Below are 24,118 nucleotides of genomic sequence, written 5' to 3'. Positions count from 1 at the left end.
GGGTTGCTCTGCCTACCACAAAACACCAACAGAAATATTTCTCAGCTTGTCTTACGTTCGTTTCTTTCCCTACTCTCCAGTCTGTCCTGCAAGTGATCTTTATAAAATGTGACTCTGATCATGATTTTCTACCTAAGAAATTTCCCAATTCCCCAAAGTCCACTGGAGAAAATCTACAGCACACCTCATTCCCTCTCACCTCTGATGGTTTGCTCTGAATGTTCTCTCGGCCTGAAACGTCCTCCACCCCGAAGGCAAATCGTCTGTATCTTTCAAGCTCTGTCTCTTTCACCTCTAGCTGGAGAAACCTCCAGGATCCCTCTAGCTGGAACCCAGCTGCACTGTGAGTCTACAGAAACTGCCCGTCTTGTTATGGCACTGCTGAACAGCAGCCAGTCAGACAGGCCTGGGCTCAGATTTGCGCAGCCACAGGCTCACCTCTCTGTGCCTTAAGTTCCTCTATTAAAAAAAAAAAAAATGCAGATAATAAAGTAAATACATATATACTTTGTTGTATGAATTAAATGAGGTAATGCATGTAAAGTGTTTAGTACAGGGCTGTTATGCAGTACCCAATAATGCGTAGATGGTAGCAGTTACTATTTAAAATTAAACCGAGTGAATAAATGAATGAGGTATTCCTTCCTTCCCTTGGGATGTCAATATCCCCCTTATGATCTTCAGTATGCCTCCAAAGACTAGGACATTATTAAAAACTGAGTGAATAAACCTTACGCTGTGTGTATTTATGTGTAGTCTTAATTGCCTTTCCTCCTGAGGGATCCATGCCTGGTAGAAATCACTGTAAGGATTGGTGGTAGGGAAGACTCCTCCTATGACCTTTGCCCGGTGCCCTGGGCCCAGCAAATCACGATGAACTCTGGCTTTCTTGGAGTGAAGTGAATTTTCGCTACATAGAGAAAAGTCTCTCTCTCTCTCTCTGGTAGAGACTTCCACCAGAAAAAAAAAAAAAAATGTGCTTATTCCCCACCCTCACCCCCATCCCCACAAACCCTGTGCTCTCTGGAGTACCAGCTCATCAGCTCATCTTTTTTCTTTTTCTTTTTTTTAACTTTTAAAATGTTTATTTATTTATTTTGAGAGAGAGAAAGAGCATGAGCAGGGAGGGGCAGACAGAGAGGGAGACACAGAATCTGAAGCAGGCTCCAGGCTCTGAACTGTCAGCACAGAGCCGGTCATGGGGCTTGAACCCATGAACCACGAGATCGTGACTTGAGTCGAAGTTGGACACTTGACTGACTGAGCCACCCAGGCGCCTTAAATCAGCCTCACTCTTAATTGTGACTCTGCCACTGTGTGGCTTTGGGTTAACCACTGTAACCATATTTTCCTGAAAAATGGGTTTAAGAAGCTCTGCCTCCTTCAAGGTCAGGCACCTTGTAGAAGGCCAGTGTGCAGATGTGGAATGAATGTTAATCTGTTTTGTGATGCGAAAGAGAAGAAAGAGACCATGCTGAAGGGAGAGCAGATTCACTACCAGGATATAGGAAATGAGTTGCTAGGGTCCTGTGTCAAGAGTGTTTCATAATCAACACGCTTGACGAAAGGTCCAAAGGGGCCCTTCGAGGCTGTTCTTGCCAGGGTGTCAGGGATTGCTTCATAGGGGGTGTGGATGAAACTTTCACACACCAAAAAGCTGTAGAAATTCTTTTCCTCTCCAAGAGAAGGTCGTTTCTTTTGAGAAAAAGTACCTTTTCCTGACTTAAAAAGGTTATTTTCTTACTATAAAAGTAGTATCTGTTTGTTATAGAATTAATTATAGAGCTTTTTGAAAATGTAAAAATGCACAAAGGGGCGCCTGGGTGGCTCAGACGGTTAAGCGTCTGACTTCTGCTCGGGTCTCACGGCTCTTGAGTTTGAGCTCTTGAGTTTGAGCCCCGCGTCTTGAGCCCCTCGTCGTGCTCTGTGCTGACAGCTCAGAGCCTGCAGCCTGCTTCGGATTCTGTGTCTCCCTCTCTCTCTACCCCTGCCCAGCTTATACTCTGTCTCTCTATCAAAAATAAACATGAAAAAAAATTTTTTTTAACGCACAAAGAAGGGGAGAGGCTCCTGTAATCACAGTGTATAGAGATCCTCACTTGTAACTCAAAATTGGGATTTTGTTGTAACCGCAATTTTGTATCCTGTTTGGTGAACATTTTCCCACGTGATTAAATATTTTATACAATGGGGGGATTCAGTATACAAATTTGTTGCAATTTATTTAACCTATCTCTCACTGAGCATTTGGGATATTGCCTTTGTTTTTGTTTTGTTTTGTTCTTTGGTTTGCTTATTTGGGCCTTTATGGCTGTTACAAGTGCTACAATTAATATCTTTGTTACACAAATCTTGACGCATAGCTTTATGTCTTTTGAATTCCTGGAAGTGTAGTTGCTGGGCCAAAGGATATTGGATACATATTATCAACTTGTCTTCTAGGACTGATTTCGCCCATTTGCACTCTTACAGGCAATTTCATAGGACTTCACCGGGGTTGCCGGTATCATTAACTGTCAAAGCCAACCTGGAACTTCCAGCCTGGCCTCTGGTCTTGTTTCACTTTTTCCCGCCCACTCCGCACACCCGCTGGGCGCCCCAACCCCCCTCGGTGCAAGATGGCCCGCCCCTTCCTTACTCTCACTGATTTTGTCCAATCAAAAGCAGTCTTCCCCAGTATCGCCACGCGGTTGGTGAGTTGAAGTGTCCGTCGCGCTCCGGGGCGGGCGGAGCGACTTGACGGACGTGGAGACGGACCAGTGTTAGCGCGAGCGGACCGTGCGTGGCGTGCGCGGCGCGCTAGGCTGGAAGCGCTGGACCTGCGAGGTGTGTGCTGGCGGGTTGAACGGTGAGAGGCTCGGCGGCCATGGCTCCCAACGTTCCCGCGGCCGAACCGGCCCCAGAGTGCCCTAAAGGCATACGGGCCGTGCTGCTGGGACCGCCCGGAGCCGGCAAGGGTACCCAGGTGAGCTGCAGGGCCGGGCTTGGCAATGGAGCCGGTGGAACTCCAAGGTCAGGACGGCCGAGGTCCGGATCGCCCTGGAGCGGGACCGTGGGTTTAGGTCTGGGGAGGGGGTGGGGGTGTTGGTAAGGCCTTTGGGAGAGGGTGCAATTGGAGGTCGGGGAAGTCTGAGTTAGAATTAGAGTTCTGGAGGCACCTAGGCTTGAGGTGTCATGTTGGGGGATCAAAGGACTGATTTAGATCCTTTATAGGGGTTAGAAGCTGAGAGGCTTTGAGCGGTAGGGTGAGCCTTGAGTTGAGGCATCTTGATTACATCTGAGCGGAGTCAGGGCCCCCAGATTCCCTGCGATGTGGGGAGTGGATTGTCCAGGGTTATGTTCCAGGCACCCCGTGTAGGGGAACCTTGCTTGTAATGATTAATGACTAGGCGGAGGAGCATCTCCAGCACGTGGGGCAGAGTGGGAGCTGGCCTGTGCTGATTAGGAGCACTGAGAGAAGTGAGGTATGACCTGCCTGAGCCAGTTAAGTTGGGGGAATGGGAGAAGGTACTTCAATGTACAGGTAAGAAAACAAGCCCAGAGAGGTCAGGTCGCTTTCTGAAAATAGCAAAATTGACTTCCTGCAGTCTGGAACCTCAGGCACCATGGGGCTCTGGGATAGATTGGAGTCTAAAGTTACCTGCTGCCTTAGCAGACTGTGGGTCCTCACTTGGTATTTGGGCTCTAATGGATCCATAGATCAGGGTTGGGATTTATGATCTCGTTTAAGAAGCCCATAGGTTGGATTACCAATGTCCCCTTCCTGCCCAAGGTCCCTGGCATTGCCCCCCAGGCCACAAGTTCTTGCTTGTTCTTAGATTCTAAAGAGGGAATTCCTGAAAGTCTGAGCACCTAAGTGAATGGTGTTCTGGGGACAGCTCTGTGCCCACTTTTCCTAGCACTTGAAAAGATCTTGTTTTACTCATTCTTGGGACCCCTCTGGCACCCAGAACATAATTTGGCACTTGATGGTGTCGGAAATGGATGAAGGACATAGATTAATGTGGGTGATGAGAAAGGAAGTCTGGAAGATTCAGCTCATTCCTGATAAATGCTTTTTGACTCTGGGCACTAGGTCAAGAACAAGCACTTTTCCTTTTCTCTCTATAGCTGGGGCTGATTGATCTTGGAACCTGCTGTTCCCTAATCCTCTTGTCCTCAGTAACTTTGAAGTCTCCTCTTTCCTGTTGCCACCACCATTCATTATTAGGGAAACTGCTGCCTAGACTCTGAGTCTGCAAGTCCAGACTCTGCAGACTTTTGCTGTGAGTGACTGAGTATACACAGGGTAGCTCAAATCACCAATTCTTTTTTCTTAGTTCATATGGAAGTTAATAATTTCAGTAGTTGCGTAATGAGCAACCCATCCCAGTGCTGAGACGAGGGTTTTATAGTCTAGCAAGCTTTGTAACTTGTGAGCCTAAATGTTCTCACCTGAAAAATGGCGATATCTATCTTACTTAAACATTTCGTGAACACCAAACATTGAAGGTGGAGCAGTGAACAAGACTGATAGGGTCCTTACTCACGTAGACCAAAAAGTTGACAAGGATATTGGAAGATCATATTATTAATATACATGTGTAAAGCACCCCCAAGTGCCTAGATGATCACCTGGCACATCGTAGGTGTTCAATAATTATTGACTCCCTCATCTTTTTTTTTAATGTTTATTTTTGAGAGGAAGGGAGACAGAATCTGAAGCAGGCTCCAGGCTCTGAGCTGTCAGCACAGAGCCCGACACGGGCTCGAACTCACAAACTGTGACATCGTGACCTAAGCTGAAGTCAGACGCTTAACCGACTCAGCCACCCAGGTGCCCCTCCTTCGTCTTAATGCCACGTTTCCCTTCCCCCCAACTCGGATGTATTTCAGTGTAAAGGGTAACGTATTCAGGAAGTTTTGAAGAATTTTATACTTATGAGCTGATTTATAAGGGTGTGCGTATGTTGGGGCGTTGGTCAGAGAAGGCTTTGTGGAAGTAGAGGAGAGGTATTTGGGACTTGAGGAAACACAAGTTCTTTAACGTCTGTACCCCATTCTTTTCATAGGTGGAAATATAGGAATACTGGTGGTGGTAGCTTTTGGAGTTGAAAAAAACAACAGTGTTCATAAATCAGAGGTTGTGCAAAGTGGCAGCAGCATTTAGCCTACAGATACATCCTAACTTTTTTTTAATGAAGAGTTTGAATACCCAAAAGAAGACTGGGTGGCATAGTGGGTCCCCATGTATCCATTATCCAGCCCCAGCAACCATCAGCTGGTGGCCATTCCTTCTCCATCCACTTCTCTGCACAAAGTATTTTATTATTAAAAAAAAAATGTTTTTTTTAGTGTTCATTTATTTTTGAGAGAGAGAGAGACAAAGAGCACAAGAGGGGGAGAGGCAGAGAGAGAGGGAGACGCAGAATCCGAAGCAGGCTCCAGGCTCTGAGCTGCCAGCACAGAGCTGCTCGAACCCGCGAACGGTGAGATCATGACCTGAGCCGAAGTTGGACGCTTAACTGAGCCACCCAGGCGCCCCGTCTTCACAAAGTATTTTAAAGCAGCTCCCAGATCTCATAACCGGGGTGTGTTTCCTGTTTTCTCTGCCTGCCTCTGTGCACAGTTTTTTTCCATGTGTCCAACTTATACCAGTTCTTCATGGCCAGGCACGTGCAAGCAGTCAGCTGCCATTGTGCAGGTCGGGCTCCGTCAGCTGTGTCCGTGCAGTGACACACCTCTCTAAGACCCACACTCTTGTTCCCTTTTTACAGTTAGAGAACCTGAAGTTCCAAGAGACAGTTCTCTAGTTTACCTAGGAAGTAATTGGCAGGTCCTGCATCCAAATGGCTCCAAAGCTCCTGCTCTTTCTGTTGCTGTCTCCTGCCCTGGGTTCGATTTTTCTCCTACCCTGTGCATGTGGTGTTTGATGGTTTTGGTGCTGGAGATGCAGAGAGCAGCCCTTGCCCCAAGAGGATACAATATACTAAAATAGTCCCCCTTTGCCTAGTTCTCTGACAGGCCTCGAGTCAAAGAAGTTATGTGTGTTATCTGATTTAATCCTACAACCCTAGGAGATAGGTCCTGTTGTTATCCATGCCTTTTACTGATAAACTGAGGCCCATAAGCTGTATCTTACTCCCAGATAGTAGCAAAGGCAGCATTTGAACTCATGACGGGTTCTTGAGCAGAGTCACCATCTTTCACTGTTGCTGTGAATCTAGGCGTTGAGGCAGAGATAAACACGCATGCAAACAATGCGTACTAGTACAAAGTACCACGTGGGAAGTATCGGGTGAGTGACCCTGACAAACGCTAGGGTAGTTCAGGGTCACAAACGCTAGGGTAGTTCAAGAACCATAATTTGTTGAGAATATTCCATTCTTCCTCTTACCCACTTAGTGACGTTGGTAATACTGTCCCCAGTTTATAGATGAGAAAATAGTCTCAGAGAATCACCGGCCTGAGGTTACATGGTAAGTTAAGAGGCAGAGCTGAGATTCAAACACAGGTGTCTGTGCTTTTCAAAAAACTTTTTATTGAAGTATAATATACATGGAGAAAGGTACAAATACTATAAGTGAGCAGCTTGCTGAATTTTCAGTGTGAATTTTCACAATTACATTTGTGTAGCCTACATCCATATCAGGAAACATAATAGTGAAGTCCTTGTGCTCCCTTCCAGACACACACACACACATTTCCCCCCCAGGACAGCCACTAAGGCTCTGTGGGTTGTTACTGTTATTTTCTAATAAGGCCACATAGTGTCATGGGTAAGAGCTGGGGCTTGCCCGCTCTGCTGTTACTAGCTCTGTGATGGTGGGCAGTTTAGCCTCTGAATTTCATTTATAAAATGCAGATAAAAATAGTTTCTTCCTCATGGGCTTGTTGTGTATTACACATACTAAATACAGTAGAACAACGCATGGAAAAATCGCTTGGCATGTTGCAAACACTCAGAGTTAGCTAATGTTGATATGAGTCCTCATCAGAGGAAGAAGGGATAGTTGGGAGTACTTTTGGTGGCAGAAATATGCTCAGAATTTGCCTGCAGGGAAGGGTAGAGCTTAGACCACTGGAGGAAAGAGAGAGGGCGTTCCTGCACAGAGAAGAGCCAAGGTCCTCAGAGATGCTTGTGTTATGTATTCGGGTGTCATACATAGAGCCGCTGTTTACAGTGGTGCTGGACATACAGACAGGGGACTGTAGAGGTAAATTTGAAGAGCTTGGGAGGATTAGGACGTTTATTGTGGAGGACACTGAGTGCTAGGTTAAAATATTTGTAGTTTTTCCGCTGTGGCACTGAGGAGACATGGAAGGCATCTGAATGTGTGTGTGTTGGGGGGCTGGGGGCCATGCCCAGTAGTATTTTAGGAGATGATTACAACTGCTTATTCAGGAGCACTAGACCTGGGAGTGGGAAAGACTGCAGGCAGAAAGATAATTTCAAGGTGAGAAAACATGTGGGTTTGAGATTAAGTCAGATCTCAGCAACTGATAGTTTCCCCTTTATTTCACTAAGTATCAAGCACTATGCTGAATGCTTTTGTATACATCATTTTTATTAAATCCCCATAACAGCTCTGAAAGTAGATATTATTTGCACTCTAGTGATGAAGAAACTGAGGCCTTAAGAAGGCTGCATAACTTGTTCAAGGGGATACAATGAGGAGATTGTAGATCCTAGTTACCAGCCCAGATCTGTACCACCAAAAACCCCATCTTGTGCCACTGCCCCAGGGCTTCTCAAAGGGTGCATGGGAGTCCCAGGGTGGTGCCTGAGAACCAGTCAGCCGTTAACTTTAAGGGTGGGCCTGCCTTGGTAATTTTAGCGTGTGCCCCAGATGACTGTGATAATACACTGGAAACAGAGAACATTAAACCGCCATGCTGTCTCCCTAGTGGTTTTAGCCCTTCTTATCCATGCACCCTGGAAGCCTACCCCCTCCCCTGCAGGGTTCTCGCAGAGGTGATGAGCCTATTTCTTGGTCCATGGCCAGTGAGACACAAGTGTCTCAGGGCTTCAGCAGCAAATGTGGTCCGGGGGCCAGCAGCACAGCCAGGCCTGCAAGCTTCTTAAAAATGCAGATGCGGGGCACCTGGGTGGCTCAGTCGGTTAAGCGTCTGACTTCAGCTCAGGTCGTGATCTCGCGGTCCGTGAGTTCGAGCCCCGCGTCGGGCTCTGTGCTGACCGCTCAGAGCCTGGAGCCTGTTTCGGATTCTGTGTCTCCCTCTCTCTCTGATCCTCCCCCATTCATGCTCTGTTTCTCTCTGTCTCAAAAATAAATTAACGTTAAAAAAAATTTTTAAAAAAATGCAGATGCTCACGGGGCGCCTGGGTGGCTCAGTCGGTTAAGCCTCCAACTTTTTTTTTTTTTTAATTTTTTTTTTTTCAACGTTTATTTATTTTTGGGATAGAGAGAGACAGAGCATGAACGGGGGAGGGGCAGAGAGAGAGGGAGACACAGAATGGGAAACAGGCTCCAGGCTCTGAGCCATCAGCCCAGAGCCTGACGCGGGGCTCGAACTCACGGACCGCGAGATCGTGACCTGGCTGAAGTCGGACGCTTAACCAACTGCGCCACCCAGGCGCCCCTAAGCCTCCAACTTTGGCTCAGGTCATGATCTCACAGTTTGTGAGTTCAAGCCCTGCGTCGGACTATGTGCTGACAGCCGAGAGCCTCGAACCTGCTTCGGATTCTGTGTCTCCCTCTCTCTCTCTGCCCCTCTCCCGCTCGTGCTCTGTCTCTCTCTCAAAAAATAAACATTTAAAAAAATGCAGATGCTCATGTCCTACCCTATATAATCAGAATCTGCCTTTTAGCAGCACCCCCAGGTGATTCGGAGTGGAAGCAGTACTCTAAAGCATAAGCTTGAAGTTGAGGGGCATACAATTCAGTTATTTCATCAGGCTGCTTCTGTCATTCGCAAGTAAAGAGTAATGCAAAAGAGAACGACTATGGAGAGAGGTCCTTTATTTATTGAATGCCTACTGTGTGTCTGATGTTTTTGGTGCTTCTTTCATTTTATCCTCACAACTGCCCAATGCAGCAGACATCCCCGTTTGACTGGTGAGGAAACCGATGCTGAGAAGTTAAGTAACTGGCCCGAGGTCACACAGCTGTTGAGTGCCTTAGCCAGGATCCCTTTGTAAATCCGACTGATTCCACCGTCCATGCTCTTTGCCACCACACTGACTCCCGTGCAGCCAGCAGAGAATGAAGGAGTTATTCTTCTGCCTCACTTGTGTCTTCCCTCGTGGAGTGTTCTCCCACACAGCCACAGTTGTAGGATCCAGTCCTCTGGAACAGCACATAAAGAATCCCGCAGTCGGGGGGGGGGGGGGGAGGGGTTAAAAATAGAACAGGTTCTGTGGTTACAGCTCTTCTCTGGTGTTTTCATCAGCCTTTCGCCTTGAACAAGCCCGATCTCCAAAATGTTCCCCCAAATTAATTTCAACAACCACGGAAAAGATTGGCAGAAAAGCTCAGTTCTCTGGGTCTGCGGCCACCACGCCAGCCTGGAGGACCAGGTTTTCCACTGCCAGAGGGTCCTGACCCTCACTGGTTTTCTGAAGGGTAGTTTTTAATGCCTTCTTCAGCTGGACTCCATTGTGCTATGAAGTTGTTTCTTTGCTTGAACTGAATCAGCCCATGAATCACAAGAAAACTCCCAGTGAACTGGTTTGAATAAGAATCCAGCCATACTTATTTTATAAAAGAGTTGAACCGAAAAGCTAAGTGTCAAGCTTCTTGAACTGATTCCATTCCTTGTAAGTTCTGCAGGGGTGGGGGGTGCCACTACAACCAATGTTGGACTGTCCAGAGTGGCTTCTGGTTCTCGTCTTTATTCTGACGTATTGTCCACCCAGCCAGGAGCTCATAGAGGACAGGGTCCGTATCTCTTGTTTTCCTGGCTGCCAGCGGGGTTCTTGGAAGAGGCATCAGTGTTTTCTTTTTGTATGAACGAACATGGAATCTGGGCAGGGGTTACAGTACCAGCTAGTTGTGTACTTACTATGTGCATGTGCCATTTGATCCCATCAACTCAGTGATGGAGGTACAACTACTGTTTCCATTTAACTTAGAGGAAATTTGAAACTTAGTAAGGTAATACCATTTTTCTCGAGTTACATGCCTGAAACCCAGGTATGTTGACTCTGAATCCCAAGCCTTTTTGTTTCTAACGTTTATTCGTTTTTGAGAGACAGAGACCGTGTGAGCGGGGGAGGGGCAGAGGGAGAGGGAGACACAGAGTCTGAAGCAGGCTCCAGGCTCTGAGCTGTCAGCACAGAGCTAATGCAGGGCTTGAACCCGCGAACCACAAGATCATGACCTGAGCCAAAGTTGGACGCTTGACTGACTGAGCCACCCAGGTGCCCCTGAATCCCAAGCTCTTAACCAAAAGGCTATACTGTCTCCTAAAACTACTATGTAAGTGTGTACTGTTTGCCAAATGCTCTTCTTATGCATCCTGTCTGATCCTCAGAGCTACTTTCTGAAATGGGGCCTTTTTGCCTTCATTTTAAACAGATGAGGAAACTGAGCCCCTGGGAGGTTAGTAACAGGAAAGGAGAAAAGCCAGATCTGCCTGGGGGAGACCTGCACTCCACCCTGCCCCAGCTGCCTCCCAGGCCCGTGGCCACAGTACTTGCCACGCACACATTCATTCCTTTGGCAAATGCTCATTCAACACATTATATGCCAGGCATTGTGCTGAGTGCTTTACATACATGAACTCCTTTAAACTTCACAGCAGCCGGGGTGCCTGGCTGGCTCAATTGGTAGAGCGTGCAATTCTCGATCTCACGTTTGTAGGTTCAAGCCCACCTTGGATGTAGAGATTACTTAAAAATAAAATCCTTGAAAAATAAAATGAAAATTGGGGCACCTGGGTGGCTCGCTCAGTTAAGCATCTGACTTCAGCTGAGGTCATGATCTCATGGTTCATGGGTTTGAGCCCCGCGTCAGGCCCCGTGCTGATCGCTCAGAGCCTGGAGCCCGCTTCTCATTCTGGGTCTCCCTCTCCCTGTGCCCCTCTCCCACTTACACTCTGTGTGTGTGTCTCTCTCTCTCTCAAAAATAAAACATTAAAAAAATTTTTTTGTTTAATAAATAAACATTAAAGGAAATTTAAAAAATAAGTAAAAATAAACTTCGCATGTCCTGAAAGACTGGTACTGCTGTTTTTATTCTTCCCATTTATGAACTGAGGCCTTTGTGTCAGTAGTGTGTGTCTAGTGGAATTAGTGGTAGTAGCTAATATTTATGATCCGCTTCTTGTGTGCTAGTTGCAGTTCTAAGTGCTTTACATGCCTTACGTCATATAATTCTTATAACCCTATAATCGTATATTACGTATAATATAAGGTGCTCTTATCCCCATTGTAGGTAAGGAAGTCAGCATTTCCCGGGGTTCACACACCCAGTGAGTGACAGGGCCAGGTTCACACCCAGGCAGTCTGATGCCACGGCCTGCCGTGTTAACCCTGTCTTGGTCTTTGTCTTCCCCTCCACAGGCACCCAAATTGGCTGAAAACTTCTGTGTCTGCCATTTGGCTACTGGGGACATGCTGAGGGCCATGGTGGCTTCTGGCTCAGAACTGGGAAAAAAGCTGAAGGCAACTATGGATGCCGGGAAACTGGTAGGTTTGGTGGTACCAGTGAAGGTTGATCTTCCTGCGTCAAGATCTGCGCTGCCTGATTTGGTGGCCCCCGGCCACATGTGACCGTGGAGATTAATTTAGACTTAATTTACCTGAAAATTCAGTTTCTCGGTCTCACTCTCCACACTTCAGACGTTTGTTAGCCAGCACAGGTGTTTCCATCACTGTAGAATGTTCTGTCGGACAGCCCTGTGCTGTGGGGTGTTTTAACAAACCGGCACACTGTATGAATGTTTAGAGGAGCGAGTTTCTTGGTTCATTCTGAATTTGTGGCATGCATTTTATTCACCATATTCTTGAGGTTCCTTTGTGCTGATGCATTTTATAATACCCCCAAGTTTTAGAGCCAGAAATTAAACTGCCATCCTTAGGCCAGAGCTCAAGCATGTATCCAAGAGAGGACACGGGAAACCACAGAGTGTTTTAACTCTATTTTTGCGGCTCTGTGTTCCTGTGTCTCTAACAGAGGAGTTGCTTGGCGATTAACAGAAGTAATTTTTCCTACTTGGAGGATATAATAGCATTTTCTTAGGTTTTTAGTCCAGTTGATCTAATTGGACAATTACAATCTATTATCTACTAAATCTTCTTTGATTAGTGCCATAGATTAGTTGGAACTGAGTTATTCTGGGACCTGGCCTCTGGGAATCACCTTCAGAAGTCATTTTGTGGAGCACCTGGGTGACGTTGGTTAAGCGTCTGACTCGGTTTTGGCTCAGGTCACAATCTCACAGTTTGTGAGATCGAGCCCCCACGTCCGGCTCTTCACTGACAGCGTGGAGCCTGCTTGAGATATACCACCCCACCACCCCTGCACATGTGCTCTCTCTCTCCCTCTATCAAAACAAATAAATAAATAGACATTTTTTTTTTAAAGTCATTTCGTACTTGGCCCTCTGGTCTTTTCATATCTTAGAATGTTCGTTAAGGAAGGTGCTGGGTTTTGCCTTTATCCCTGAGATACCTCCTGGTAGGCTTTGAGATTCGGTAGCCATATCCGGTGGTGCCCTGCCTGCCCACCTGCCCCTTTACTTCTAGCTCTTTCCCTTCGTGTTTGTGAAACCTTGAGTTAAGCTAGAAAGCCGAATATTTTGGACTTTGGGTCTTGGCAGAAGATCTTGTACTGAGAAAAAATTGGGATATCGCCATGAGATTACTTATCTCCAGCCTTTACTTAGTCACACAGCTTGTACTTTGTCCCCAAGTTCACAGCTGGTCCCGGGAGATAAGAGCATTAGCTACCAAGATGGGCAGCCTTCACTGTCATACTGGTAGAGAACTTCTCTTTCTATGAAAGCTCAGAAGGAAAACCAGTTTTCAAAAGCTGGGAGGGGTCCTCATTGGGGCTTTTAGAGAGGCTTACAAGTCTGTTGGGCTGGAGCCTCACTTCCTTGGTTCTGACCCAGTCTTGCCAGTTCAGTGACCTTCTTTGTTACCTCATGTCCAGGATGGCCTGGCCCACTTAACTGTTAGCCTAATGAGAATCGTGAAATGGAAGGTTGGTCCCTTTCTGCATTTTGGTCAACACCCTCCTCAGGTGAGCACTCAGCCATAAGCCCTCACCTTTTTTGTGCTTTGAGGACAACTGCTTGCTGATGAGCTGTTATCTGATGGAAAGGATTCTTTTTCTTTTTTTTTTTAAGTTTATTTATTTTGAGAGAGAGAGAGAGAGAGAGAGAGAGAGAGAGAGAATATGTGAGTGGGGGAGGGGCAGAGAGAGAACCCCAAGCAGGCTCTGCACTGTCAGCTCAGAGCCTGCAGCAGGGCTCGAACTCATGAACTGTGAGCTCATGGCCTGAGCCGAAGGCAAGAGTCAGACGTTTATCCAACTTAGCCACCCGGGCGCCCCAGATGGAAAGGATTCTGATTAATGTCTGGAGAGGGCCTCAGGGCCTAACACATGGAGTGCTTCTGTTCAGGTGACAGCGAGTGGGATCCTCTTCTTCACCCAGATTATACAGGAAAATCTCAAGGGAAGAGAATGTGTGTATGGCAGCCACAAAAATCACGAAACTGAATTTTCCAAATGGAGCCATTCCACATTTGCTCAGATTTTTGCTTCTCTGGGGCCACAAGAATATGCTGTTTAGTAATCAGGTTGTATAGACACAAACTAGTGGGCCTGGAGATGGGCTCATGTCATGTAATTAACAGATTTCAACCCATGGCTGTCTTGTTCTTGACTTCCAGGTGAGCGACGAAATGGTAGTGGAGCTCATTGAGAAGAATTTGGAGACCCCTCAGTGCAAAAATGGTTTTCTTCTAGATGGCTTCCCTCGGACTGTGAGGCAGGCAGAAATGGTGGGTGCCTTGCATTTTGTGTCACCGTTGCATGAAGATGAAGGCTTGGCCCTTTATCTGTTAATTCCTTTGAGGGAAATGGCTCCAATCAAGCTCTGGTAGCTTAGGTGGGCCACATACTCTCTTACAGCTTGACAGCCTCATGGAGAAGAGGAAAGAGAAGCTTGACTCGGTGGTTGAATTCAGCATCCCAGACTCTCTGCTCATCCGAAGAATCACAGGAAGGTATTTGTCCTCTGAAGGTCCCTTCTGGTCCTGCCTCCTCAGAGCTTCGTCAGACCACCAGAGCTGCTCTTACCGGACCCCAGCCATGCAGCTTAATGCCATTTTAACATGCATTGGTCTCGTTTGGTGACATCCACTGATGTGGTGGCGTGGGATGGGGATATGTGGAAAGAAGAGCAAGGTATTTGAAATCAGACAGTGTCTCAGTCCTGTCACCTTTTCACTCCGGCCCTAGGCAAGTTTCCTAGCCTCTCCACGGCTGGTTCCTCCTACATAGAGTGGGGTTAATACCACCTGCTGCGAGGAACCGTGGTGCATTTTGGATACCACGAGGTGCACAGTTCAGAGCCTTGCTTACAGTAGGTGCTTCCAAAATACTACACTCCTTACATGGTTACTTCCATTTCAGGGCTCTTTGAAATCTGCTTTCCATTGGAAGTTGCCGTACCTGGCTGTAGGCTTTGTATTAATTATGAAAATAATACGACCACCTACGCAAAGTTTAGGAAATGGAGGAACATTTTGCTCCTGGTACAGCCGTCTCAGCCAAAGGCACTATTTCTTTGTTACATGTTTTGTTTTAAAGTACTTGTTTCCTGGGGCACCTGGCGGGCTCAGTCAGGAGAGCATGCAGTTCTCGGTTCGAGCCCCACATTGGGTGCAGAGTTTACTTAAAAAGAAAAAAAAAAGAATAAATAAAATCTTTAAAGTACTCGTTCTCAATATTGAACAGAGAAATATTTCTGTTTTTGTTTCTGAACACATTTGCTCTGAAAGGTCGCCACTGCTTTAGGCTACAGTTTCCTCTACCCTATTTCACTGTCCACTCTGCCATCTGCTTCTCGCCTTCCAGAAATATGTGGGAAGCTCTCAGCCACTAATAGACCTCCCATTCTCATCTTTGTTGTGGGCTATGGCTTTTATATCCCTTGTCATTTTGTCAGAGTCTCAGGAAGATGGTCAGCCTACCAACTTGAACCAGACATCCGTAACCATTATTTTTCATTGCTGCACAGTATTTCACAGTAGATGAGCCATCATTTACTTAATTGTCTCCTTATTGTTGTACAGTTGTGGTTTTTCTAGATGTCTACTATTAAATTGATGCTGTGACCATCATAGTACATGTAAATGTTGGGGTTTAATTCGAGGGAAAATGCTTTCTTGTAAATTTTATGGCTTTGATTTCCTAATGAGGTTGGACATGTTTTCCATGCGTCTGCAGTCTGTATCTTCATGGAGAGAGGCAGACATGTAAACAGACAGCAGAGTGAGTGTTACAGGTGTTTTCCTGAGAGGCTTTATTAGATATGGTGGGATCCACCTTGTATTAATTTTCTATCCAAATGTCCAGGTTTCACGTTTCTAGCTATTCCATAGGCGCCTTCAGTGCAGGAACTTTTGGGTTTTTGCATCCCCACTGGCACAGAGTAAACAAAGTTGATGCAGGCCTACAAGTGGTAAGGTTGATAGGAAGACACATTACCAGGGCTGGGAGCCCTAATGTACAAAGCAGATGTTAGTTGACCCTGGGGTCCTTTGCCTCAATCGGCCCAGCTTCCTGAGTGCCTGCTCTGTGTGCGACACAGTACTAGACTCAGGGGCAGGGGACCAGGCAAGGGTACAGAAGAACAATATGCCCATCCCTGAGCTCAGAGAGTCTATAAGCCATTCATGGAACCCGAGCTGTTTAGCACAGTGGGTAGTCCTAAGGAGCGAGCCTGGGAGCAGGGAGGAAGGGCTTCATAGTGTCAACTTGACCTTCCTGGGTAGAGGATTTCAGTGGGGCTTTCTGGGAAGGGAGTAGAGGCAGGAATGAGTATAGGTTGCGGGAGAACGGGGCTAGTGGCAGAATGTCTGTCCAGAGTTGGAGGAGTGATCTGGCAGGCTGAGTCGTGCAGTGAGCGCTATTAGAAAGGCAGGATAGGGGCGCCTGGGTGGCTCAGTCGGTTAAGCGGCCGACTTCGGCTCAGGTCATGATCTCGCGGTCAGTGAGTTCAAGCCCCGCATCGGGCTCTGTGCTGACAGCTCAGAGCCTGGAGCCTGTTTCAGATTCTGTGTCTCCCTCTCTCTGACCCTCCGCTGTTCATGCTCTGTCTCTCTCTGTCTCAAAAATAAATAAACATTAAAAAAAAAAAATTTTTAAAAAAAAAAAAGAAAGGCAGGATAGGGCTTGACTGGGGAAGGTTTGCCAAAGTGAAGAAGAGGTAGATGCATCAGGAGTCTTGGGATGTTGGTTGGGTTTTTTTGTTGTTGTGTTTGTTTTTGTTTGTTTGAGAGAGAGCGAGTGCAAGTGGAAGAGAGGCAGAGAGGGAGACAGGATCTGAAGCAGGCTCTGCGCTGACAGCAATGAGCCCAGTGTAGGGCTCGAACTCTCAAACCACGAGATGATGACCTGAGCCAAATTCAGATGCCCAACCAACTGAGCAACCCAGACGCCCCCGTGAGTTGTTCTTAAGCTGTGAGGTGTGGCAGAAACAGCATTGTAAGAACATTAGTTTGGCCCTCACATACAGGCTAAATTGGGGGAAAGGAGAAATGGACAAGACCCACCTAGGAGCCTGATTCCGATCCACACGTGAAGTTACAGAAACTTTCAACTGGGGTTGGCTGGTGGGGAACAGAGATTCTGAACAAACTACAGGATTGTTGTAGAGGATGAAGAAGACTCAGTCTCTCAGTTTGGGGGTGAATGTTGTCATGTGACCCACTCCCTCACAGAGGAGGGGACAGGCCAGGCCAGAATGTAAAGGCGTTTCCTTTAAGTTCACTCTGGATCAGTGGCAGAACTAGCACTAAAAGCCTGCTTTCTGCCTCCTAGTCTGCTGCACTGATGGTTGGAAGAAAAAAAAGTCAGGATCTAGTCTGTTAAATACAGCTCTTATTTAAATGTGACATAAGGACCCCACTGTAAATATCTTTTTGATTAGCTCTGACCTCACTTCTGACAATTTTATGAATCATTATTTTATTTCTTGAATATGTATGGTTGGTGGATTTGGGTTTTAACTTATTCAGTGTTGGCTCTCTAGTATCCTGATTATTCTACCAGTTGGCTCTCCTGATGTCTCAAGCCATCCCCATTTTGTGGATGAGAAAACAGGCATCTGAAGTGTCACACTCAAGGCAGCAGTGGCTCTAGAATCCCAGCCTTGATCCCCTCCACAGTGCCACCCCCACCTCTAGGTCAGGCTCAGTGGCTCTTAGAGCTGTTTTGGTTGGTCCTGAGACCAACCCCACTTTGAGAACTTGGACTTTCTTTTTTTTTTTTTTTAATTTTTTTTTTAATGTTTATTTGAGACAGAGAGAGACAGAGCATGAACGGGGGAGGGTCAGAGAGAGAGGGAGACACAGAATCCGAAGCAGGCTCCAGGCTCCGAGCTGTCAGCACAGAGCCCAACGCGGGGCTCGAACTCACGGACCGTGAGATCATGACCTGAGCCAAAGTCGGATGCTCAATCGACTGAGCCACCCAGGCTCCTCCAGAACTTGGACTCTCTTTCGTTTCCCCTCTGGGGAATAAGCCATGCATTCCCCTTAAAGTGAAGTCCATGTGTAGGGAAGGAGCAGAGTGTTGTATGTAACTGGAGGGCTGGGGGAGTCCAAGTAAGCATAGTGATGTAGGCACGTGGGGAGGAAAAGAGTCGTGTGTGCTGCAGCCTGGCTGCTGTGTGCCTTGTGCTTTCCAGAAGGTGAAGAATCACGGTCCACGTCTCATGCCCGCAGCCCTTCCCAAAGGGAAAGCTGTAGCTGATACCAGTGGCCTCTCCCTGGGTCTCCCAATGGATGCCATTCCCCAGTGGAAGCAGCAGGGAACCTCTCCAGCGACTCCAGTGAAAGAGGGCCGGACCTCCTGTCACATGATAGCACATCCAGGCCACGCAGTAGAGCTTCTTCACTCAGCCTCACCTTGCCCCCACCAATGTTGTAAATGGACCACTTGGCCCTTCAAAAGTGTGCTGTCATTAAAATTCACTATTACGTTTTACAAAGGTGTCTGCCCAGGCTTTGATAGTCTGACTCAGACTTACCTTCCCAACTCAGATGATGTGGTGAGATATCAATCCCCTCAGCCATCAGAGTGGCTGGGCAGGCCTGGATTCTTCCGGAGGGGCAGGCACCCAAGTACTGTATATTTTGTTCTGCACTTGCCAAGAGGTGAAAAACGTTGGGAAGTTCTGGTTTAGCAGACCTTCACAAGGAGAGCAGCCATCAGTTAAATAAGGAAGTCTTGGTTGGCACAAAATTGGGGAACCAGATAGGTGCTGGCTGCCAAGCAGTGTTTGGCCTGCCTTCTTCCCTTCTGAGGTTCTTGGGCTCCTGTGGCGTAGCCACTCCTGGTCAGGAACATGGTACAGATGGAGTGACCAGCTTGATTTTCAGTGCCAAATAAATGCTTATTCTTGGGCACCCCGTGACTGGTCGCGTCAGTGTGTCTCCTGGTGCCAGTATTCATACTGCGCTCTGATGCTTGGGTTGCCTTTTATCTACACGATGCTGGAGGTGTGCTGCACCAACTAGTGGTGTTTGCACCTACAGGACACGTTGTTCCTGTTGCACCTTCCTGCTTTTTATAACCAACTACAATAGAAAATAGGGTTAGGTTCTCTGTACTCTGTCCTCCCATAGCACTTTGCACAAATCTCGATTAAAGGATTATCGTATGTACTTTAGTTTTCTTCCCCATTGTCTCTCCCACTAAAGTAAGCACTGCTTGTGGTCAGGGATCTTGACTCGCTGCTCTGTAGCCCTGGATTCAGCGTAAGGCCTAAACCAAACTAAGCACTTAGTAAATAAATGTTTGTTGGGTGAATAGAATGAATGGCTGTGTGAGACCAGCACCGAGTTCCTGATGAGTTAGGCACTTAGGCCATCCTCGGCAGCCAGACACTCAGTGACCATGTTAGGTCAGAGTAGAAAACGTAACTCCTTACAGTGTAAGCTCTCCTGGAAGCCCCGTTACCTTCCCAAGCAAGCGATGCCTACAGCTGGGTTCTGTGCTGGGCACAAGTCCTCACATCTGGCTTCTCTGTCACTGCTTGTCAACTTGGAGACCTCTGGGGTGCGGGGATACTTTCAGGCAACCTGACTCATGTTCATCTGCTGTCTTTCAGGCTGATTCACCCCCTGAGTGGCCGTTCCTACCACGAGGAATTCAACCCCCCAAAGGAACCCATGAAAGATGATGTATGTAAACTCAGGGCAGGAAATTGCCTTTTCTTTCCTTCCCCTCTCTTCGTTTCTTTCTGTTGTTGTTCTTTGTTCTTTCCATCTTCCCTTTATTCCTACCAATATTAATAACTTAACCATGCAAAGTATCACTACTACGTAAATCACATGGGCTGTGGCTCATCTATCTAGACAGCGCCTCTCCAGGTGGTTTATTGTTTGAGGTAGATACCAGCACTGGCTACTTCACAGTGCCCAGTTTATACCTGTCTTTTGTCCAGAGCAGCCCCTCTCTGGCATCTTGGTGGCCTAAATGGTCGACTCATCTCAGGAGAAGGCTGCTTGGAAGCCTAGAAGTAGAGCCAAGCTGGGAGAACAGTACTGAAGAGAAATGTGTTGACTGGTCCTACTTCGGAAGAATGTCTTCTTCTGGTGACTCTGCTGTATCCTACAGAATCAGACTATTTTGGCTGGATTAACGTTGCTGAGTTCTTATGACAGTCTTTAGTTGCTTAAAGATGTAAAAGGGAAGGTCTCGTATATGTTCACAGTAACATTTGCCATAGATAGTCCATTTTGTCTGTTTTAGAACATGCAGTAGGAAGAATTTTCTGGGTTTGCCTTTGTCGCTTGAGACAAGTTTGTCAGGTCATACAGGTTTCAAAGCCATAACGTCAGCTTAGTCACATTTCACAGGGTTGGGAATTCTGCCATTCAGAGCTCTTTCTCGCTTCACCTGCCACTCTCAGAATGGTGATGGCCGACACCCTAGTAAAAACACCAACCACTTTGGTGACTGAAGTTACAATTGCGTATTCTCCTGGTCCCAGGGGCCTCTGACTTTCCACTTCTGATCCTGGAAGCATTTTTCTTGAGGGTGAACAGCCTAAGCAGAAGCTGTGAGAGATAGGCCTTGCCCGTCTTGCTCCCTCAAACCCCTTTCCTCATGCTTGCTGTCTCAGGCTCCCCAACTTCTCTGGACGGGTTGGTCTGTTCCTGGGACCGGCTTGCCAGGAGTAGCAAAGTTCTTTATAGTTCTCTAGTTGGGGGGAATCTAGATCGTCTGTCTTTCTCTCTGATGGATTTGGGGATCAGACAGCATCGCAAATCTGCATCCGGCATCAGAAAAGGAAACCTTGCTAACAGTCCCAGACTTTCATTGCCCTCTTCCTGTTCTCAGATCACTGGGGAACCCTTGGTCCGCCGATCAGATGATAATGAGAAGGCCTTGAAAATTCGCCTGGAGGCCTACCACACTCAGACCACCCCACTGGTGGAGTATTACAGTAAACGAGGGATCCACTCTACCATCGACGCCACCCAGACCCCCGATGTCGTGTTCGCCAGCATCCTAGCGGCCTTCTCCAAAGCCACATGTAAAGACTTGGTTATGTTTATCTAACGTTGGGTCCAAAAAAGGAGTTTCTGTCTTCTTCCTATCCCTGTTGAGGGTGTGGTGGGGGTTGCAGAGCAGGCAGAGGGAAGCTTCCTCAGGCCAGAAAGAATACCATCTGATGTATTGATTAAAAAAGCACTTGCCTGATGTATCTTTAGTGTGTGTGCAACTCTCATCTCATCTGTCGTGTGTGTGTGTGTGTGTGTGTGTTGGTTTTAAGTACGTGGACACTCTTCCTTCTTTCTAAGATACAGACAAAGTTGCTTTATCAGCTGTTTGCTTCTTTAGCCATACTCTTGATTTTTTTTTTTTTTAACCAAAGTAACTTAAGTCGGGTCTCTACCAGGCACCCCAGTTCTAAAACCTCATGGTATTTATTCCATCTCCAGTAACTGAGTGGAAGTCTGGGATCACGTAAAGTACTGCAGGGCCAAAGTTCCTGATGGCAGATTGTTGGCGGAGAGTTCCGCTTGCTTTCTAGCCCCACAGTGGAAAGCCACCTGAGTCAGTGTGTGGCTGTGGATCATTAATTTTGTCCCTAAATGGGAGGCAAAAGGCATTTACGTTACAGATTCCAGAAATTACTGGGAAAGGATATCACCATAGAAAGGTCCAAGCCAAGTCGGAATATTTTTGTGATCTGCATCACAGTGCTGTAAAGTAGGGATCATTTGGGACCTGTGTTTGAAAAGTGAATTGTTGCCAAAGAATGAAACCAAGCAGATGGTCCTTTTGAATTCAGACTGTCTTCTGAACATCCAGGCTGGGCATCTGAGAACAGCCAGTTCACTTCCCAAAGAGAGACCAGGGTAGGTTTGTTTGTTTTCATTTTTAATGTTCGCCTCGGTTTCCAAGTATGAACAAAACAATAATTTGGAGGTGATCTATTCTTGGCCTCGTTTTTATTAGAATTTACTCAAACCTAGTCTCTCCAGGATATGAAACCCAAATCAAATGTGTCCCTTTTAAACTCAAACTCTCTCCCCTCCAGATCTAATCCTTCACCCCTGACTTCATGATGGTGGTAGCCACAAACTCCCCAAGAAAAGATCACCCAAAAATAAGACCACCTATGACAGTAACCAACTTGTATTCCTAACTTCAGCTTCTCAGCTATCAAGCATTTCCTGAGGTCCATGCTGTGCCTCTTGAGCTCTGGTTTGATTTGTGGCAGACAGATGAATTCATAGACTGTTAGGGGCCACAAAACAGTGGCCTCTGGAAAAGCCATTGGAAAACCAGGGGCAGGTCCAGTATATAATGCCACCTGCCCCAGCATAATCTGCCGACTTGGTGCATTGGGCTCTAGAGTCCCCGTCCCCATCTGACCTGAGTCTCCTGCTGTCTGTGGAACTGTCAGAGGGCTTGTCCCCTGTCCATCTGGAAGCTGGGCATGGGTATGTGGCCATCTTGCTTCCCTTTTGTCTGGTTCAAGTGAGTGCCTGCTAGCTGTGCTCTGCCTTGTTTCCCTGGCTGTCACCTAACCCCACCCATTCAGAACAGAAACCTAGTCTGTCACGGGGCATTTCTGGGAAGCATATGACTTCAAGGAAGAGGAGTGAAACCAAAACTATGAGCTGTGTCTGCAGGGGCCTGGAGTCCTCTGGGTGAGGGTGGCCTCATAGGCCTTGGAGTTGACTCCCCTTTCACTGGGGACGGTTGCAGGCACTTGGCCTCAAAGTTGAGGTCTTTGAATGTTTGCTAATTGGATGTGCATGATCCTTGCTCAAATATTTGTCACCCATCCGTATACATTCACATGTGCATATTTGGGCTGCTGATGAAACTAGATCCTGTGGGACACATATGCCCTTTTGGGGGTGGTTAGGATTTAGAGTTTTGCTTCCTTTAATTACAGAGCCTTAACCTCGGCAGGCATGAGAGCTTTCTCCTGACAGAGAAATGTCCAGTGTTTGATGCATTTGGTTGCTGGGGCATGCATGCCAGCCTTCCCTGATATTTACTTGGTTTTTAAAAACCCATTTTGTTCTCTCTTGTTTCCTCTCTGTTTCAGCCTAGTAACAGAAGGCCAGGCGAGACTGCACCACTGCTCATCACCCCGCGGCGTGATCCCTGCTCTTAGGTGCTGGGCGGAGGGGAGGGGTGGTCAGGGTGAGGATGGAGAGGGAAGAGTGGTGAGGGCCCAAAAGGAGTAACAAAGAGCAGCAATGTGATAGTGAGGCCGTCTCCTTGACACATAATAGAGGAGTCTGGAAGAGTACAGAGGAAGGGGGAAATTAAACTGATTAGAGTGTATAAGTAGAAATAGGGAAGTGCAGTATTGTTTCTAAGAAATTGAAGTTTGATTTACTGTGGATTTGTGACAATATTTTTTAAAGCCAATGCCCTAAGACCTCAACTTTTATCTCAGAACCTCATGGGCTGCCAGCCTAAGAGTGCAGGAAATCAAACTGTTCTGTCTCTCCTAAAGCTTGGAACAGACAGGGTTTGACTATTGACCCTGACCCTGGTTCCCCGCACCATGAGATCAAAAGATCATCTCCACATGGGAAAGAGATGGGGGGGGGGCGGGTATGGGGTTCATGGGGGCGGTGTGCTCAGCCAATCAAGTTTACTGCAGTTGTGGGGAAGGCAGGGCTGGTCTCCCTCCTTAAGAGTGCACCACTGTTTACCAGGCCACCCGTTCTCACGGGTCAGCTCTCAGCAGCCACCCAGCATCCCTACACTCTTGCCATCTTCCATCCACAACGTGTGAAGGGACTCTTGTTAATAAATAAACAAGTGTCCTAAGCAACATCATCCAAAGACTGTCCTTACCATCCTCAAATCCTGTGACTGGGATCACTCGTCAGCACTGTGATGTATTATTTTCAATGAGGTGCCTTTCTTAACTGACCAAATGCTGCCTTGTTTGGCCACTAAATCAATAAAGTATGTTAAAAATTTGTATCCCATGTTGTGGCATTTTTTGAGAGGATCTGGGCTAGAAAGATGGCATTGAATTCTGAATCTGGCTTGGAAGCACCTTCTTGTCACTAGAAGTCACGAAACAGGGAGGTCCAAGTGTGTGCTCTTAGGATGAGCCACACGCTCTTGAGCCTCAGTTCAGATGCAGGCTTTTCTTGCACCGGAGGACAGGGCAGCTTGGCTTAGTGGGGACGGCGCTGTGCCTGGAGCTCAGAGGATGTGCAGTGAATCCCGGCCAATCATTTACTCTGCTCCTGTTTCCTTGTCTGAAAAAAGAGAGGCGTGATGCCACCTTCTCAGACTTGTTGGCATTAAATGAAGTTTATAAAAAGAAGCTTTGTGCTTGGTGGCTGGCACACAGCACACTCTTGATAAATGTTAGTTGGATCCGAATAGATACAAAAATATCTGCTTCATGCCGGGCTAGATAATTGTTGAGTGGACAGTTG

General features: G+C 47.0%; 1 protein-coding gene across 3 annotated transcripts; it reads left to right on the top strand.

Annotated features, from left to right (window-relative positions):
• The first annotated feature begins 2,800 nt into the window (after positions 1 to 2,800).
• Positions 2,801 to 23,651, top strand: AK2 (adenylate kinase 2). Of its 3 annotated transcripts, XM_025932268.2 has the most exons (7): positions 2,806 to 2,965; positions 11,504 to 11,629; positions 13,841 to 13,951; positions 14,082 to 14,176; positions 19,291 to 19,363; positions 20,526 to 20,721; positions 22,756 to 23,651. In XM_025932268.2, the coding sequence occupies exons 1-7, from the start codon at positions 2,867 to 2,869 to the stop codon at positions 22,758 to 22,760; spliced, it is 705 nt and encodes a 234-aa protein (XP_025788053.1). In that variant the 5' UTR covers positions 2,806 to 2,866; the 3' UTR covers positions 22,761 to 23,651. The 3 variants fall into 3 exon arrangements, with proteins under 3 accessions (XP_086572489.1, XP_025788045.1, XP_025788053.1); XM_025932260.2 differs by lacking the exon at positions 22,756 to 23,651 and having other exon boundaries at positions 2,804 to 2,965; positions 20,526 to 20,892; XM_086716363.1 differs by lacking the exons at positions 14,082 to 14,176; positions 22,756 to 23,651 and having other exon boundaries at positions 2,801 to 2,965; positions 20,526 to 20,766.
• Positions 23,652 to 24,118: the final 467 nt, after the last annotated feature.

This window comes from Puma concolor, chromosome C1 (assembly GCF_028749965.1).
Source record: "Puma concolor isolate L17-30 chromosome C1, mPumCon1.1.hap2, whole genome shotgun sequence".
NCBI classification, from domain to species: Eukaryota; Metazoa; Chordata; class Mammalia; order Carnivora; family Felidae; genus Puma; species Puma concolor.
The sequence above is the reverse complement of the archived record's forward strand: the minus strand, read 5'-3'. Positions and strand labels throughout refer to the sequence as shown.

Excerpts from the sequence above, each read along its gene's own strand:
- AK2 (XM_025932260.2), top strand. The coding sequence starts at position 2,867 with ATGGCTCCCAACGTTCCCGCGGCCGAACCGGCCCCAGAGTGCCCTAAA. Across the intron at positions 2,966-11,503 it reads GAGCCGGCAAGGGTACCCAG|GCACCCAAATTGGCTGAAAA; the intron begins GTGAGCTGCAGG and ends TCCCCTCCACAG. Across the intron at positions 19,364-20,525 it reads AGGAACCCATGAAAGATGAT|ATCACTGGGGAACCCTTGGT; the intron begins GTATGTAAACTC and ends TCCTGTTCTCAG.